Source organism: Phascolarctos cinereus, unplaced genomic scaffold, assembly GCF_003287225.1.
Source record: "Phascolarctos cinereus isolate Bilbo 61053 unplaced genomic scaffold, phaCin_HiC Scaffold_2;HRSCAF=192, whole genome shotgun sequence".
In the NCBI taxonomy this organism is placed as follows: Eukaryota; Metazoa; Chordata; class Mammalia; order Diprotodontia; family Phascolarctidae; genus Phascolarctos; species Phascolarctos cinereus.
In genome coordinates this window covers 340816728-340833762 of record NW_027555625.1, presented here as the reverse complement: position 1 = coordinate 340833762, position 17035 = coordinate 340816728, and the positions used below count along the sequence as shown (strand labels likewise).

Here is a 17035-nt window from a genome sequence, read left to right as displayed (position 1 = left end):
GGGGATCATTTCAAATTGATTGAATGCAAAATGGAGTTGAGACAGACTGAGGTCGAACTAGAAACCTTTTAAGACCCAAGGTAAAAAAAAAAATCCAATACTCAGTTCACTCTTATCCCTGCTGGGAAATCAGCAGTTTGGTTTGGACAGAAGACAGGGAAGAAATGGCTTACATAGTATTCTTGGAGAGCTGTTACAGTGGAAAGGTCATAGAAAGGAACCAATCTTGGTAGGAGGAGGGAGGAGGATGGGTCTAGGGAAGAACCTTGCGTTAAAATGACCTCTGGAGAAAGTCACCTCTCATCTGGAAGGGTTTTCTCATACCCCTTGCCTAGGTAGACAGTAGGGAAGATTGGAACGCAAGAAAAGTGAATCTCGTTCCCCTACACTACTGTACTCTATAGGGTGCTGAAGCGCAGGCTCCTTAGTTCTTCAACATCCCCCAACCCCCACCTCTCCGCCTACTCCCCCAGTCCCTTGCTATCTGCGGAGGCAAGGTGACTGAAAGGGACCGGAGCCAATGGTAGATCTCGATCCACCCTCGTTCCCCCAATGGGCCGACCAGTATGGAGGGGGAGGTCCAGGCTCTCTGGCTCATTTTCTGCAAGCCAGAGTGACAGTCTGCTCTAACGTTCCTGGGAAAATCGGAAGGCAACTCTGCTGCTACGGCTCCTACTGCTGTTGCTGCAGGCCAAGGTGCTGGCCAAGTCTAGCCTGTTAACTAGAGCGGACTTTCAGCTATATAGGTCTGAGGCACCAGTCTGTAGCCGCTTGGTTTACCAGCCCAGCCCCCCTATGGAAGAAATGGAAGAGGAGTTAAAATGTCCGGTGTGCGGTTCTTTCTATCGAGAGCCTATCATTCTGCCTTGCTCTCACAATTTGTGCCAAGCGTGCGCCCGCAACATCCTAGTTCAGACCCCGGAGTCTGAGTCTCCCCAGAGCCGTCGGGCCTCGGGTTCTGGGGTCTCTGATTATGACTATCTGGACATGGATAAGATGAGTCTGTACAGCGAAGCGGACAGCGGCTACGGCTCCTATGCAGGTTTCGCCAGCGCCCCCACCACTCCATGTCAGAAGTCTCCCAACGGAGTCCGAGTGTTTCCCCCGGCCATGCCACCGCCTGCGGCCCACTTGTCAGCATCTCTGGCCCCAGTGCCTCGCAACTCCTGCATCACTTGTCCACAATGCCACCGTAGCCTGATCTTAGATGACCGGGGATTGCGCGGCTTTCCTAAAAACCGCGTTCTGGAAGGGGTCATCGATCGCTATCAGCAGAGCAAAGCAGCGGCCCTCAAGTGCCAGCTCTGCGAAAAGGCTCCCAAGGAGGCTACAGTAATGTGCGAACAGTGCGATGTTTTCTACTGCGACCCATGTCGGCTCAGATGCCACCCGCCAAGAGGACCCCTGGCTAAACACCGACTGGTGCCCCCAGCCCAAGGCCGGGTTAGTCGGAGGTTGAGTCCCCGCAAAATTTCCACCTGTACAGATCATGAGCTGGAAAACCACAGTATGTACTGTGTCCAGTGCAAGATGCCTGTGTGTTACCAGTGCTTAGAAGAGGGCAAACACTCTAGTCATGAAGTCAAGGCTTTGGGGGCTATGTGGAAGCTCCACAAGGTGAGTCTTAGGAAATCTCTTCCTTCCCCTCGTCCTCATACCCCTTTTCCCTCTCCCAGCCACAACTGCACTCTTTCCATCTGTACCGTCATAAAATTGTTTTGCACTAGGGTGTTCCCCTCTTTCAGACACAATACACCTCATTCAGACGTATGATCAGGGGGGCAGTGTGGGAGACTGTTTTCTTGCTTTGTCTGGTGCATTGCAGGAGACATGGTGCCTTTTAAATTCAGTAGGAGACTCAATAGAAGAGGAACTGGAAAGACTAAGTAGATGGTCTGAGGGACAATAATGTTCAAGGTCATCTCACTACCTGTACAAGTTGGGCTGTAGATTAGGGCTGTGGTCAGCTATCCCATGGAACGCGCTTAGTTGCAGGCAGCATCAGTGCTCCTAGTCAATGGAGAAATAAATCTGCAAGGATTAGATGTTTGTTCTAATTCGGGGGAGGCACGAGATGCAGGAGACTTTATGCTCCCACAGACCCTTTGGGAAGTGGGAGTGTAAATCCGCCAGAAGGCCTGAGGAAAATGTGACCGCGCATGCGATTGGCTTAGAAAGATCAGCTGGGGTTAGAGTTCCCTGGATCTCTGAATCTTTTCTTTTGGGTGGGTGGTTGCTGAGAATATGTCTAGCGTAAATGGAATATTGATGAACTTGAATTAGCTTCTAACTACATCACCTCATCCCGGTGTGTCACCTCATCTCCGAGTAACAACCAGAGTCATTGTATAGGTGGTGAAACTCCTGTTGCCTTAGGAACAGATGCTGCGTAGGCTGATATCCCCTCCCACCTGCGTGGAAGGAAACTAAGGCAGAAGTGACTTCAGTTTGGTATACCCTGTGGATCTGCCTCAATCTGGCAGCTGTTGAGCACTGTCCGCCTTGATGATGCATCAGCAATGGGCTCCTTCTCTTTATACTTCAGCAAAAGCCACTGGAAACTCCTTGTAAAAGTCATCTGTGAACATGGTTATTCTTTCCAGTGTCTGCAGACTGAAAGTCTCATTTGTTGATGTTATATCCCCCCACCTTTTGGAGGGGACACTACAACTAATATCTCCCAAGAAAATAAGCATAAACTTGGGCTTTAATTTTATTTTTAAAATTTACATCAAGGGAGATGTTAAGGGGAAAGCAAACACAGGATTAACTTTAGTGAATTTTGGGGTATACTTCCACTTGCTTTGTATAATGGCTATACCAATTCACTGGTCCACCAAAAGTGAATTGGTGTGTCAGTCCTGAAACAGATATTCCCAAAATTGCCATTTTCCTTTTTTGTTATCATTGTCAATCTGATAGTTATGAGCTTGTTTTAATTTATTTTTCTATAATTATTAGTGATTTGGAGTATTTTTTCATATAGTTGTTAATAGCTTGGATTTCTTTTTTTTTAACTGTTCATATATTTTCACAATTTATATATTGGAGAATGCCTCTTGTTCTTATATATTTGAATCAATCCCTTACATATCTCCAATAGCACACTTATATTAAAGAAATTTGTTACAAAGATTTTTTTCACACAACTATTTCCCTTCAGATTTTACTTGCCTTGATTTTATTTGTCCAGAAAACATTCAATTTTAAGTAATCAAAATTATCCATTTTATCTCCTGTGACCTCTATGCCATGTATCATCAGGAACCCCGAACTCTTCCCCTATTCTTAATTATCCCTAATTCTGAAAAGTGTCTCCTCCCTAGCTCCTCTAATTTGTTTATGGCATGACTCTACAGGTATATTATATGCATATACATTATAGTATATGTTATGCATCATATTGTAGCTTATTGTGGTAAAAACCGCTAGATTTGGAATCAGTTTGTCAGGCTGCTGGAACGGTCTTTAGCATTTTTTCTATAACTATAGTATTGGTGCTCGGTTTGTGTCCATGCTTTCTAATGATGTTTAAAATTTAAAAAGAACCAACTGGGTGTTGTATGTTTCCAAAAGTATTTTCTGTATATTTGTTAAACTTAAAAAAATTATTACAGCATATTATGTTTAGGTTTTCTATCGCACTAATCACAGATTAGTAGTATAAATTTAACCTAGTCATAGAGTATAATTTTGCAATATGTTGCCATAGCCTCTTTGCTAATATTTTATTTAATGGATTTTGAATACTTAATATCTGCATCAATATTCATTAGAGATATTGGTTAAAATTTTCTTTCCACAGTTTAGATCTAAAGATCATATTTCTAGCATTGAAGAAATGATAGGATCCCTTCTTTTCATAATTTAGTGAACAGTTTTTGTAATAATGGAATTGTTATTTGAATGTTTGGTAGAATTCACATCTGATCTTTTTTTTTCTTTCAAATTTATTGCTAGTTCAATTTGTTTTTTTCTGACATGGGATTATTTAAACTTTGATTTCTTGTTTTGCTAATCTGGATATTTTATGTTTCTGTAAATACTGATCTTTTCATTTAAATTATCAGTTTTATTGGCATGTGATTGGGAAAATATTTTCTAGTGCTTTGTTTTTTCATTGGTTGTGGATTGTCCATTTTAATTTTTTGAGATTAGCAACTAGGTTCTCTCTATTTAAGAAATAAGGCTAGCTAATAAAAGAAAAAAATTCCTGTTAGAAATATAGTCATATATAGTCAAGGAAAAATGCATATACACACATTATCTATCTATCTATATCTATCTATCTATCTATCTATCTATCTATCTGTTTCTCTGTAGATGTATTTTTAGTGTATTTACACACATTTATATATAGGGGTGTGTGTGTGTGTGTGTTATTCTGCATTCTGGATCTTTCAGCTATGAGGAAGCAGACAGTGTATTTCATTATTATTTCCCTGAAGATGTGGCTGGTCATTATGAGTTCTAACTTTTTCAAAGTTGTTTGTCTTTGTTGATATCGTATAAATGGTTCTCCTGGTTCTGTTCACTTCATTTTACATCAGTTCATGAGAGTCTACCCAGTTTTCTCTGAAACTATCCCTTTCATCATTTTTTGTAGTACATTAATATTCTATCATGCATTTTCGTATATCTATAGAGTTTATTTTACTTAGGACAAATCATGCTTTTAATTGGCCTTCCCTCTTACTGTCCCTTTTCCCTTTCTCCCCTTTCTTTCCTATTTCCATGCTGAATGAAATTTATTTCCATACCCAATTGTGTGTGTGTGTGTGTGTGTGTGTGTGTGTGTGTGTGCATATTCTTCCCTCCTTTGACCTTTTCAGATGAGGGTACAGAGAGAACATTAGTTTAAATGTAACATTCCCACCCGTCTTTCTTTGTTTATATAGACTTATGCACCCTGAGATAGTTTTCCTTAACCTTTTTCTTCACTATTTCCCTGGTGTATTCTTCTTCCTCTGCCTTTCCATTCTTCTTTTAAGAATAGCAAAACATAAGATCACCATTTCCAGACTATCTGTCCAGTTAGATGACCTCTGTGATCAGTGAGGATGATAAGGTTCAGATAATCATTTTCTCATATTGGAATGTAAGGAGCTGTGGGACAGCTAGGTGGTGCAGTAGATAGAGCACTGGCTCTGCAGTCGGGAGGGCCTGAGTTCAAATCAGACCACAGGCTCTTGATACTTACTAGCTGTGTGTCCTTTGGCAAATCACTTAACCCCAACTGCCTCACAAAAATGAAAAGAGTTTATATTTCTTTTATCTGCTGTGCTTAAACTTCAAAGTTTTTATGTTACTTTTGTCTTTCATCTGGAATACTTGAAAGTCTTCTATTTCATTTTATTTTTGCCCAATAGGATTACAAGCAGTTTTGCTGGGTAAATTATTCTTGGTTGTTACCCTATATACTTTGTCTTTGGAATATTGTATTCTAAACTTTCTGTTTGTTTGCTTGTTTTTCAATAGTGGTGGCTGCTAAGTTACGTGTCATCCTCATTGTAGTTTCCTTAGTATTCGAGTTCTTTCTGCTAGCTAGCTTTCTGACTGCTAGCTTTATTTTTTTCTTTGACCTATAAGCTCTGAATTTTGGCTGTGATGTTCCTGAGAGTTCTCATTTTGAGGTTTATTTCAGGAGGTGACAAGTGGGTTCTATTTCTACTTTGTCTTCTAGTTCTGAGAAATCTGGGCAGTTTTCTTGAAATATGATTTCTAAGCTCTTTTTATGGTGATGGTTTTCAGGTAGTACAATGATTCTTAAATTATCTCTCAATCTGTTTTCCAGGTCAGCTGTTTTTGCCATAAGATAACTGAGATTTTTTCTTCTTTTTTCAGTCTTTTGATTTTTAAAAATTTATTTATGGTCACTTCCTGGAGTCATCATTTTCTATGTGGTTCATTCTAATATTCAAGGAGTTATTTTTGGGGGGCATGATTTTTGTACCTCATGTACCATGCTATTAATTTCCTTTCCAATTCTTTATTCTATAGATCTCATTGCTTTTCTTTTCTTTTCTTTTTTCTTTTTTGGTAAATTTTTATTTAAAACAAATACAAAATGAGAAAAGAAAAAAAACCATTGTCATGGACATAGCAGAGAATAAAAGAGGATTCAATATAAAACTATAAATTTTCATTTCAAAAAACCCTATGTAATAAATACTATGCATTGTTTTCAAAGCTGCCCAGCTTTTCTTTGCTTCTTTGTTTTCTTTTGTTCTCTGCCATGCACTTTTTATTTTATTTTCCCCTGTCTCCCCCCCCCAATCCTAAAGGAGGGTACTATTAATCTACACATAGATAAGATAGATAGATATAAACATACACATATATGCACATACACACACATACACATCTATGTAACACCATATTATGCTTATTTTCTCCTGTCACCTGTTTCCCTGAAGGTGGATAGCATCTTCCTTTGTAAGTCCAAGTCTTCCCAAGTTTTTTGAAATCAACCTGCTCATCATTTCCTTCACTACAGCAATATTTCAACCCAATCACATCCTACCTGAGAGATTGTCTATGAAAGTTTTTTCCCAAATTTTCCGCATTCATTTCATTCTTAGCTACATAGGTTTTATTTACACAAGAAATTTTTAATTTAAAATAATCAAAATTATTCTTTTTACACTTCAACAATGTCATTGCCCTATAATATAGTTTAAGATCTGATACTATTGAATCTGCTTCCTTTACATCTTTCCCCCCTGGTTTCTTTGAAACTCCTCATCTTTTGTTCTTCCAAATGAATTTAGTTATTATTTTTTTCTAACTCAGTAAAATAATTTTTTAGCAATTTAATTGGGATGATATTGAATAAATAGATTAGTTAAATAAAATTGTCATTTTAAAAATTATGTTGTCTACTTACCCATGAACAATAAATATTACCTCAGTTATTTAGATCTGAGTTTATTTGTATAAAAAGTGTTTTATGTTCCTGTTCATATAGTTCTTATGCCTATTTTGGCAGTTATATGCTCAGGTATTTTATATTGTCTAGGTATTGTAAATGGTCTAAAACAGTATTGAACAGTATTTCTGACACATAGTGTAGTTTCTCTATTTTTTACTTCTGATTAAATCTATTTTAACTTTAACTTTGTCTGAGATTATGCTTACTATCTCTGCTTTTTTACATACTAAATTCTACTCCTGCCCTTTATTTTATCTTTCTGTGTAGCTCTCATTTTTATAATGTCTCCTGGAAGCAACATATTGTTGAATTCAAATTTTTAATCTGCTGTCCATTTCTGTTTTATGGGCAAATTCATCCCATTCACATTCTAAGCCACAATTACTTATTGTATATTCGCCTTCTTCCTTTATTTCCTCACTATCCTCATCCTATTTATCCCGTCCTTCCTCACTCTTCTGCTTAATTCTACCTTACCTTCCTACTCCTAACCTACCCACCCTTCTAAGAGTCCTTGGCCCTTATACTCTTCCCCCACATCACTTTGCCCTCTTATTCCTTTCAGAATTTAGAAGACTTTTATACCTTTCTAGATGTGTGTGTGTGTGTGTGGGGGGGGATTGTTCACTCTTTAACCCATTCCTGATGAGAGTGAGGTTCCAGCACTTCCCGCCTTCCCCCCAACTAGCTTCTTCTGTAACACATTTTTCTTTTATGCCTCATTTGTATGAGATAATTATTCCTTTTTTATCTCTCCTTAAACAGTTTTATTTTTTTCGAACCACTCTGTTGTACTCAGTCCAGCCCGTACCCTTCTTTCAAACCTCTCAAATAATGACGACAATCGTAAGAGCACTGCTAATATTTTCACATATGCAAAGTAAACAATTCAACCTTATTGAGTCCCTTATAATTGGTCTTTAATGTTTACTTTATATTTCTCTTGGATGTTATATGTTGAATTTTCCCTTAAGTTCTGGGGTTTTTGTCACAAAAACCTAAAAGTCTTTCAGTTCTCTAAATGTCCTTTTTTCATTCAGAATCCTGAATAATAATAATACTTGTTATCATACTTAACTTTGCTGGGTTAAGTTACCCTTGGTCATAACCCCAGCTCTTTTGCCCTATGGAATATAGTATTCCAAGACCTATGGTCCTTCAACATAGTAGCTGCTAGGTCTTGTATAATTTTTATTATAGCTCCATGATATTTAAACTTCTTTTTAAAAATTTTAAAAATTTTTTTTATTTTATTAATTTATTTTGATTTATCAACAATCACTTCCACATGCTTTTGAGTTGAAAATTTTTCTCCCGTTCCTTCCCCCCACCCTCCCCAAGATGGTGCACAATCTGATATAGGCTTTACGTTTACATACCCATTAAACATATTTTCACATTAGTGAAGTTGTAAGTAAAAATTAAAACCAATAGGAGGAACCATCAGAAAGATGAAACAAAACTCAACGGAAGGTAAAAATAAGTGACAGCAATTCAACTTCCATAGTTCTTTCTTTGGATGTGGACAGCATTTTCCATCCCGAGGCCTCTGGAGATGTCTTAGATCCTCCTAATGCTGAGAAGGGTTCAGTTTAACAATCTTAGTCATTGCATAACGTGGCTGTTATTGTGTACAAAGTCCTCTTGGTTCTGCTCACTTCACTCAACTGCTTTTTTTCTTGCTGCTTGCAATATTTTCTCCTTAACCTGGAAGCTTTGAAACTTGGCTATGATATTAAGTTTTTCTCCTGGGATCTCTTTCAGGTGGTGATCAGTGGATTTTTTTCTATTTCTACTTTGCCTTCTTCTTCTAGAACTTCAGGGCAATTTTCCTCAGAAATTTCTTGTCATATTGTCTCAAGATTCTTTTTTTAATCTCATTTTTATCTCATTGCTTTGATTTTCAGGTAGCCTGGCTATTTTTATATTATTTCTCCTTGATCTGGTCTCCAGATCTATTGTTTTTCTGGTGAGATGTTTCACTTTCTTTTCTATTTTTTCATTCTTTTGATTTTGTTTTATGATTTCTTGATGTCTTAGAGCATCATTAGCTTCCCCTTGCCCAATCTTAGTTTTCAAGGAATTATTTTCTTCTTTAAGTTTTTAATTCTTTATTAACTGGTGTTGGGCAACTTTCTTTTCATAATTTTCTTGATTTTCTTGGATTGCTCTTATTTTTTTTCCTAATTTTTCCTTGATCTCTCTTATTTGATCTTTAAAGTCCTTTTCAAGTTCTTTCAAGAACTCTTTTTGTGCTTGAGACCATATGATGTTTCTCACTGAAAAAGGAGTGGCTTTTTTTTATACCTCCATTGTCTTTCTCTGAATATGAACCCAGATCTTCTCTATCTGCATAGTAACTATCTATGGTTGAGTTCTTTCTCTTTTGCTTACTCATTTTTATTCATTTACTTTTTGTTTTATTTTGTTTTTAGTGGCTATTAGTGTAACCAAATTGTAGTCCAGAGGTATGGGGAATGGTGCCCCAAGCCTCAGGTCTTCCTTAATGCTATTTTCTGAGGTCTGTCTCAGGGCCCAACCTTGGGCCCTCCTCTCTCTAGAGCTCTCAGTCACACTTACTGAAAATGACCTTGCTCCCTGTGGTCCCTACAGCTGTCCTCTCTGCCCTGGAACTGAAACTAGGGACTCTGCTGTACCGCAGGTGCCCACAGCCAGGAGGGTCCCTGCCCCTCTGCTACTGAACTCACCAAGTGTGTGCTAGCTCCATCTCCCCTGTGGTGGCAGCCCAGTTCAGGACTCCTCTGGTCAGCATAGCTATGCTTGGAATCCCTCCACAGTGGAAGGTCCATCATTCTTCTCCTACTCAGCCATCAGACCCCTACACTGTCTCAAGATGAAAATTTCTCAGACTAAGGCTGTCTCTCAACCTAGCTGCCCGCATGGCTTGATGTTTGTTGAGTCTATGGAGTGGGCCTGGGGGTGTTTGCACTTTGCTCAGGCCAAACCTCCACTGGTAGAGGTTGGGTCTTTCCTAAGGTCTTCTCACATTGTCTTAGGACAGACCTGCACAAGTTGGCAGCAGGTAGAGGCCAAGATTAAAATAGGCTAAACTTCTTAAGAGTGCAGATAGATTAGACTAGAGACAGACTGATGATGGTTGGTTGCCACAGGACTTGTGACAAAAAGGAGAGAACATGCAGTAGCAACCCTGCATTTTTCAGGGGCCACCCAAAATCCTTTGGCAGGCTGCAAGCAAGCAGCCTGTGAGCCACATGTTTACAGGACTGTCTTAGGAGGACAACTGCATTACCCCACATTTCTGTCTTTTTTTATAGATGAAATTTAGAGAGTCAAAAATTTTCTAACCTACTTCTCGGAATACTCTTAATCTCATTGCTTTTTAATTTTTTTCCCTCTACTACTCTCATTCCTTTTAGGAAAACATTTTAATTGTTTTTTTTTTAACTCTTGCTTCATATCTTACAAGGAATTCTATTTGAATTTGTGCCTGTATTTTGTTTTTCTTTGAGACTTTACTTTGTAGGTGTTTTGGAGTCATTCTCTTTTCCAGGTTTATATCTTGAGTGTCACCATAATAGCTGTTCATGGTGGTGTGTGTGTGTGCGTGTGCATGTGTATGTGTGCATGCACACATTTTTTAGCCTACTTTCTGACTTCAGACTTGATACTGGGGCTGGGATCTGTAGCACTTCTAGAGGGAAAGTGTGTTTTGCTACTTTTCTTGAGTATTGAGTTTTTCATTATTTTAGGATCTCAGGGATACCTCAGGCAGGAGCACTTTCAGTGCTTGCAAAGTAGTCCGATGTAAGGCAAAATCTTATTGCTGACCTGTCTTTTCTCTGCAACTTCCTGACCTGGGTTTGGGTTTGAGCAAGAGTAGACTGCTGCTGGACTCAGCTATTATCAGCTAACTGTTGTTTTAGAGTAACAGAACTGCAGATTCCCATCTGGTCTGGTAGTTCTGCTCTGGTTTATCTTTACCAGATTTAGTCTGGGTAAGAAGCTGGAATTGATACTGTCTTCTGCTCCTGGGTCCAGCCATACAGTGACTATTTGCTTTTGAACTTGTTCCTCTCTTGGTATGCAGCCTAAAGCATGTAGCTCTTCCCTACCCCATGGCACCTGGATGCATGTCCCCTCCTCAGTATATCCTAGATCTGTTACCTAGAATATGGAAGAGGGTGACCAAGCTGTTGGATGTCACCAATTCCTGTCAAGGTGCACTGAAATGAATTTGGAACTTCTTGCCCAGCTATACACCCTCTCCCTGGTTGCTGGAGTATTGTATATTGCTGTTCCTGACTAGATCCAGTGTTCAGTATCCATAGAACTCTCTGTCTATCTGCCTTTTCTAGCCTTGCTGGAAAATGACTCACTGTGACTTTTTCTTGGATTTCCCTAATAGCTACCACTTGGCACCTGTCCCTGAATGCTGCAAGAGTTCTGGTGACATCTGGTTATAGTGCAGAGATATATCATCATCTCCACCACCATCATCACTATCACCAGTATTATCATCATCATCATCATCATCATCGCCATCAGTGCCACCACTGCCATCACCACCACCACCACCACCATCATCATCATCTTCTTCTTCTTTCTTCTTCTTCTTCTTCTTCTTCTTCTTCTTCTTCTTCTTCTTCTTCTTCTTCTTCTTCTTCTTTTTCTTCTTCTTCTTCTTCTTCTTCTTCTTCTTCTTCTTCTTCTTCTTCTCCTCCTCCTCCTCCTCTCCTCTTCCTCCTCCTCCTTTTTCTCTTCTTTCTCCTCCTCTCCTTTCTCCTTCTTCTCTTCTTTCTTCCCCCGAAAAAATTGTAATGCAAAATATACATGTACATTCTGAAATCTAAACCCTCATATATAATATTTTGAGCACTGGTTTCTGATTCCTGTACTTTATTGAATTTTTTCTCAGATTTATACATAATATTGACTCTTCCAGTAAGAGGTCTGCCTTTCAAATATCATTTTGAAGATTCCTGGAAACATAAAACAACAGAGATTATTTTCTTCAATAACCTCAATCATACATATCAGATAAGCTATAAAACAGAGATTTATCCTTATCAGAATTGTTTGCCACAGTGATGAAGGAGATCTAGCAGAGAGTTAAAGTTGAAGAGAGATTCCTATATAGTTGGTAACATACTTCATATATTCTTACATATAGATGCAATTTTGTTACGTATTATGAGCCCCCAAATATTACAAATATCTGATGCAATTCAAAAGAACATAAGCTTCTTGAGGAAAGAAGCTATTTTTGACTTTACCCCACATTTAGTTCCTGGTATACAGTAAGCATTTAATAAATGCTTGTTGATTGATTAATTGAAAAGAGTTTGTTCTAATCATCCATAGTGGAAAGAACAAATGGATAAAGAATGTCAGTTGCCCAGATTGTGAAATGGACAATCTATGGAACCATATATGTGTTTATGTGCCTATGTGTATGTATGGATACTGGTCTATGTGCATAAATATTTTAAAACTTCTGCATAGACATATATGCTGTTATATGTACATAGGGAAGAAGACACAAATTGACAATGAGGTTGACTCAAAAGTAAATATGAGGAGAAGATTGGGCTGTATTTCCTTCAAAAAATTTCAAAGTTCTTTTAATAACCACAAACTTCTCCCAAGAAAAAGAAAAGCTTACCTTTTTTGATACCAACGTTCTACCAGTGTTGTTGAATGCTTTTGAGTCACTGAATACTATAGTTGCCAAGAAATTAAAAATGAGCACCAAAAAGAGTGAAATGTAGATATATGTCAGAGTTTGAGGAGGCTACAACATATAACAAATAAAGAACTTCAAAGAAGTGAAGTAAAGTAAGTCAGCAAGGATACATACTCATAAAAAAGAAATTGTACTGTTCACACAGTGAAAGTAAATAACACCAGATAGAGTGCCCAAACTCCACTAGTAGTCCTATTATGTCATGTAAAAGTAAGGAAAACCTCCAACAGGTTGTTTGGTTCCTCTCTAGTAAAGTTATGGAAGTACATGGACCAGAGTCAATGCAGGATGGGTTGCAATTTTGAATCTTTGGAGGAAATGTTCAAATTGATGATACCAGAGGCAGCTAGGTGGGGCAGTAGATAGAGCACCAGCCCTGGAGTCAGGAGGACCTGAGTTCAAATCTGGCCTCAGACACATAATACTCACTAGCCATGTTACTCTGGGCAAGTCACTTAACCCCATTGCCTAGCAAAAAAAATTGATGAGACCAAAGATTATTTTTTGATTGATTTGATTTACTTGGATGATATTTTTTGAGATCCTTAGAAATTTTTCTATGTAAGTCTAAAACTTTATTAGTAAAATAAGTATTGTCAATCAACAAGAATTTATTAAGCAGAAAGGTCATATATATATATGTGTGTGTCAGTGTATATTACAACCATATATATAGGTGTGTGCACACATACACACCCACAACTATTAGCTATTTTCCAATAGACATAGATAACTGGTGAAAGGATAAGAACAATCAATTCTCAAGAGAATTGTGGTTTATTCACAACCACATGAACAAATGTTTCAAATCAATAATAATGTAAGAAATGAAAATCAAAATAATCCTGAGAACTCAACTCATACCCTAACAATTGGCAATGACAAAAATGGCAATACTCAATGTTGTAAGGGTTGCAGAGTGACAGGTGCACTTACGCATTATTGGTGAAGCTGTGAAATGATATGTTGATTTTGGAAAGCAATTTGGAATTATGCAAATAGAGTGACTAAGATATTCAGACTCTTTGAACCAGAGACTCCATTACTATGTTTATACCCCAAGGAAACTGTCATATACACCAAAGTGTACATATACACCAAAAATATTTGTAATGGCACTTTTTTGTGATAGCAAAGAATTGGAAACAAAGTAGATACCCATCATTTGGGGAATGGCTAAACAAATAGTGGTATATGAATGTAATGGAGTATGCCGTGATGTAAGAAATGAGGTATGTGGTGAAAACATAATAGGAAGATTTACATGAACCAATGTAGAGTAAGTAAGAGGCACAGCCAAGAAAGCAATATACATAATTATGACAACAACATAAATGGAAAGAGCAACCATACACCAAAAAATCAAAAGTGAATGTAACAAATTATAAAGATAAAGCATGACTTGAATGAAAAGATAGAAGAAAACAGTCCACCTACCTAAAATAATAGATCCAGAAGTGTTGCCATTTGAACATGTTTTTGGACTTTTTCAATTTATCAATCAGCTGTACTGATTTTTCACCTCTTAAAAATATTGTCATATGAGATAACTATCTGGGAGGGGTAAAGAGAATGCTACCGGGGATAACTATGTTGTTGTAAAAAAAAGGTATAAATAAAAATTTATTTAAAATGCAATTGGGTAATTAAACAAAGAAAAATACATTAAAAAATTCTTGAGCAGAAAGACTTTTTTTTTTGCTCTTCTTCTTAACCCCGAGCTCAGCATAGCACTTGTCACATAAATGCTTATCCACTTGACTTGACTGATGGATATGAAGTAGTACTTCTCAGTTAATTTGCATTTATCTAATTTTTTAGTGATTTAAACCATATTATTCTTGATAGGTGGAAATTCTTCCTTTCAAAACCGCCTATTCATATCTTTTAACCATTTCTCTATTGAGGATTATCTCTTACATTTATAAATTTAAATCAGTTCCTTATACATCTTGAATATGAGATTTTATCAGAGAAACTGGATGTAGAGCTTTCTTTTTCCCAATTAATTTTTACCATTCTAATTTTAATTGCATTTTCTTTTTGATTTATGCAAGACCTTCTTAAAATTTTTTGTGCAATAAAAATTGTCCATTGTATCTTTGGTGATACTCTCGATACTTTGTTCACAGAATTTCCCTCATTCATATTTTTGAATAAGGTATTTTTACCTTGTTCCTCTATTTTGTTTGTGATGTGATCTTTTATATCTTGGTCATTTGTACCTCTTAGGCTAAGCTACTTCTGTTTCCAATTACTCTTTCTAATTATTTCATCCAAAGTTTTATTCCTTGTCCTATTCTTTCATCTCATTTATATAATTTTAAAACTTATTTTTTCATTTGTTCCAGGAATTTTATTAGAAACTGACAAATCTGTGATTTTCTTTGAAGTTTTTCTTGTATATAATGTGGAATTATTATCTTTTTCTGTGTTTGTGTCTTGAACACCCCTGGTTCCATAATATTTCTTTACGATCAATGTTTCCTCTTTTTTTCAGCCCTACTTCCTGAATTGGGACTTTATGTAGCTTTATGAACTTCTGGAAAGAATGGTGGTTCTTCTTTAGTACTTATCTATATTGGGTCTGGATAATGAACAATTATTATTGATTGGATAATGGATCAGTTCAATGGATAATAAATGTTATTCAAGGTAATAAATGTTATTCAGAAGTCATTTTTTTTTTCTGTGCCAGCCTGATACATAGGGCTGGTGCTCTGCATTGGGTAGTTTATGGTCTGCATCAGAGGAGTCTGTGGAGTCTTTTGCATTGATTGCTGCCCTCCTTGGCTAAGTACCATTAGATTTTTAGCCCTGGATGAAGGCCAGAGCAATACAACTGTAGGCTCCAAACATCCTTTAGCTAGACTCTGGTTTAGCTCCTGGCTCCCTTCCCCCTCTACACAACTTGCCCTAATTGCTTGCCCTAATTCCTTAGCTGAAAGATTTCCATGAACTGTGTTCCAGTTATATCTGTAACCTTTTTCTAGAGCACATAAGCTGTGTTGATTTGGTTAGGCAAAATGTATTTACTGTAGTTTCTCTTTGGATTTTTTTTTTTATCATTTCTTGGTCCAATTTTTTTTTTTTCCTGGAATAGTGAGAGACCTGGACTGTTATGCTTCCATTGACTACCATCTTGAGGAAAGTTATCAGAACTTTCTTTACAGACAAATCCTCCATAATTTCCTTTAGAGCATTTATTATTCAATTTGATATGCATTGTTAGGTCCAGTTTTATTTCTTAAGTTTTTGTTAGGGTTGGTTTGTTATTTTTTTAATTTCCTGTGGAGGCACTGCTGTACAGTGAACAGAGTGCTAGGCTTGGAGTAGGAAGTCGGTGGGTTCAGATTCTGCCTTTGTCACCTACTAGTTGTATGATCCTGGAAAAGTCACCTAACCTTTGTGTGCCTCAAGCAGCTCTCTAGGACTTACCTACTCAGTCATAGATTTGTTGCAATCTAAAATGGTAGAATTAGTTCCCATCCTGGAAATTCCCAACATTGACAAAATTAAAAATTCTTCATATATTCTTTCTGGTGTTTTCTTTTCTGTTTCTTTTAATCCATTTATATATTTAACATGTTGGGTAGCTTTTTGGTGTTTTTGTTCTCCTATTTATTCACTTCCTTGTCCTTTCCTTTTTGTTATTTAAAAAAAAGACTATTTTGAGATTCCTTTTGTTGCTCTCCTTCTTTTGTCTCCTTCCCCCTTTTAATTAATTTATTGAGGGAGGTATTATTATATAACTATGACAGGAGGGGTGGGGTTTGGGGATCTGGGCTTTTCACAATCTGTTACTCCACATCTTGGAGCCAAATTCCTCCATGGTACCTGTTGCAGTGGAGTCTTACCTAACTTTTTCCAAATACTTTGAAATTTGCTCTTCCAAAGTTTGGAACAAATATTACATATTCGTTCCCTACTTATATATCATAAACAAACTCTAAAATGGTGTGATTACTACCTTCCATTTATTTGCCTTTAGGTACATGAATACAGTATGCCTTTAAAATTATTTTATTGAAAATATCATAAAATGAGGCCATTGCTCTATGAAAGAAGACACTTTTCTATATGTATGAGCCACTATGTGAGAGTGATCATTATAAAAATGGATTTAATCTTAAGAAAATAAGACTTCATGGGGAAGGGGACCATGATAAGTTTTTACATATTTAAAATGAATGAATTAAAAGGCATTGATTAAATATTATAATATACTATGCATGAAGTATTATACTTAGCACTAGAAAGTCAAATAGAAAAGCCAGATAACATCTTTTCTTAAGGAGATCACATTCTTATAAGGAAGATAACAGCTGCACTTGGAAAGGCCCAAAGTCCTTAGGGTATAGTGACAAAGCAGATGTTAA

At 37.2% G+C, this 17035-nt stretch overlaps 1 protein-coding gene across 1 annotated transcript in view; it reads left to right on the top strand.

The window, feature by feature from the left end:
• Positions 1 to 589: 589 nt before the first annotated feature.
• TRIM9 (tripartite motif containing 9) overlaps positions 590 to 17035 on the top strand; it is a 147094-nt gene continuing 130648 nt past the window's right edge. The window contains exon 1 of the mRNA XM_020991272.1: positions 590 to 1617. Coding sequence (XP_020846931.1) covers positions 796 to 1617 — 822 coding nt within the window. The 5' untranslated portion in view covers positions 590 to 795. The remainder of the gene's footprint in view (positions 1618 to 17035) is intronic.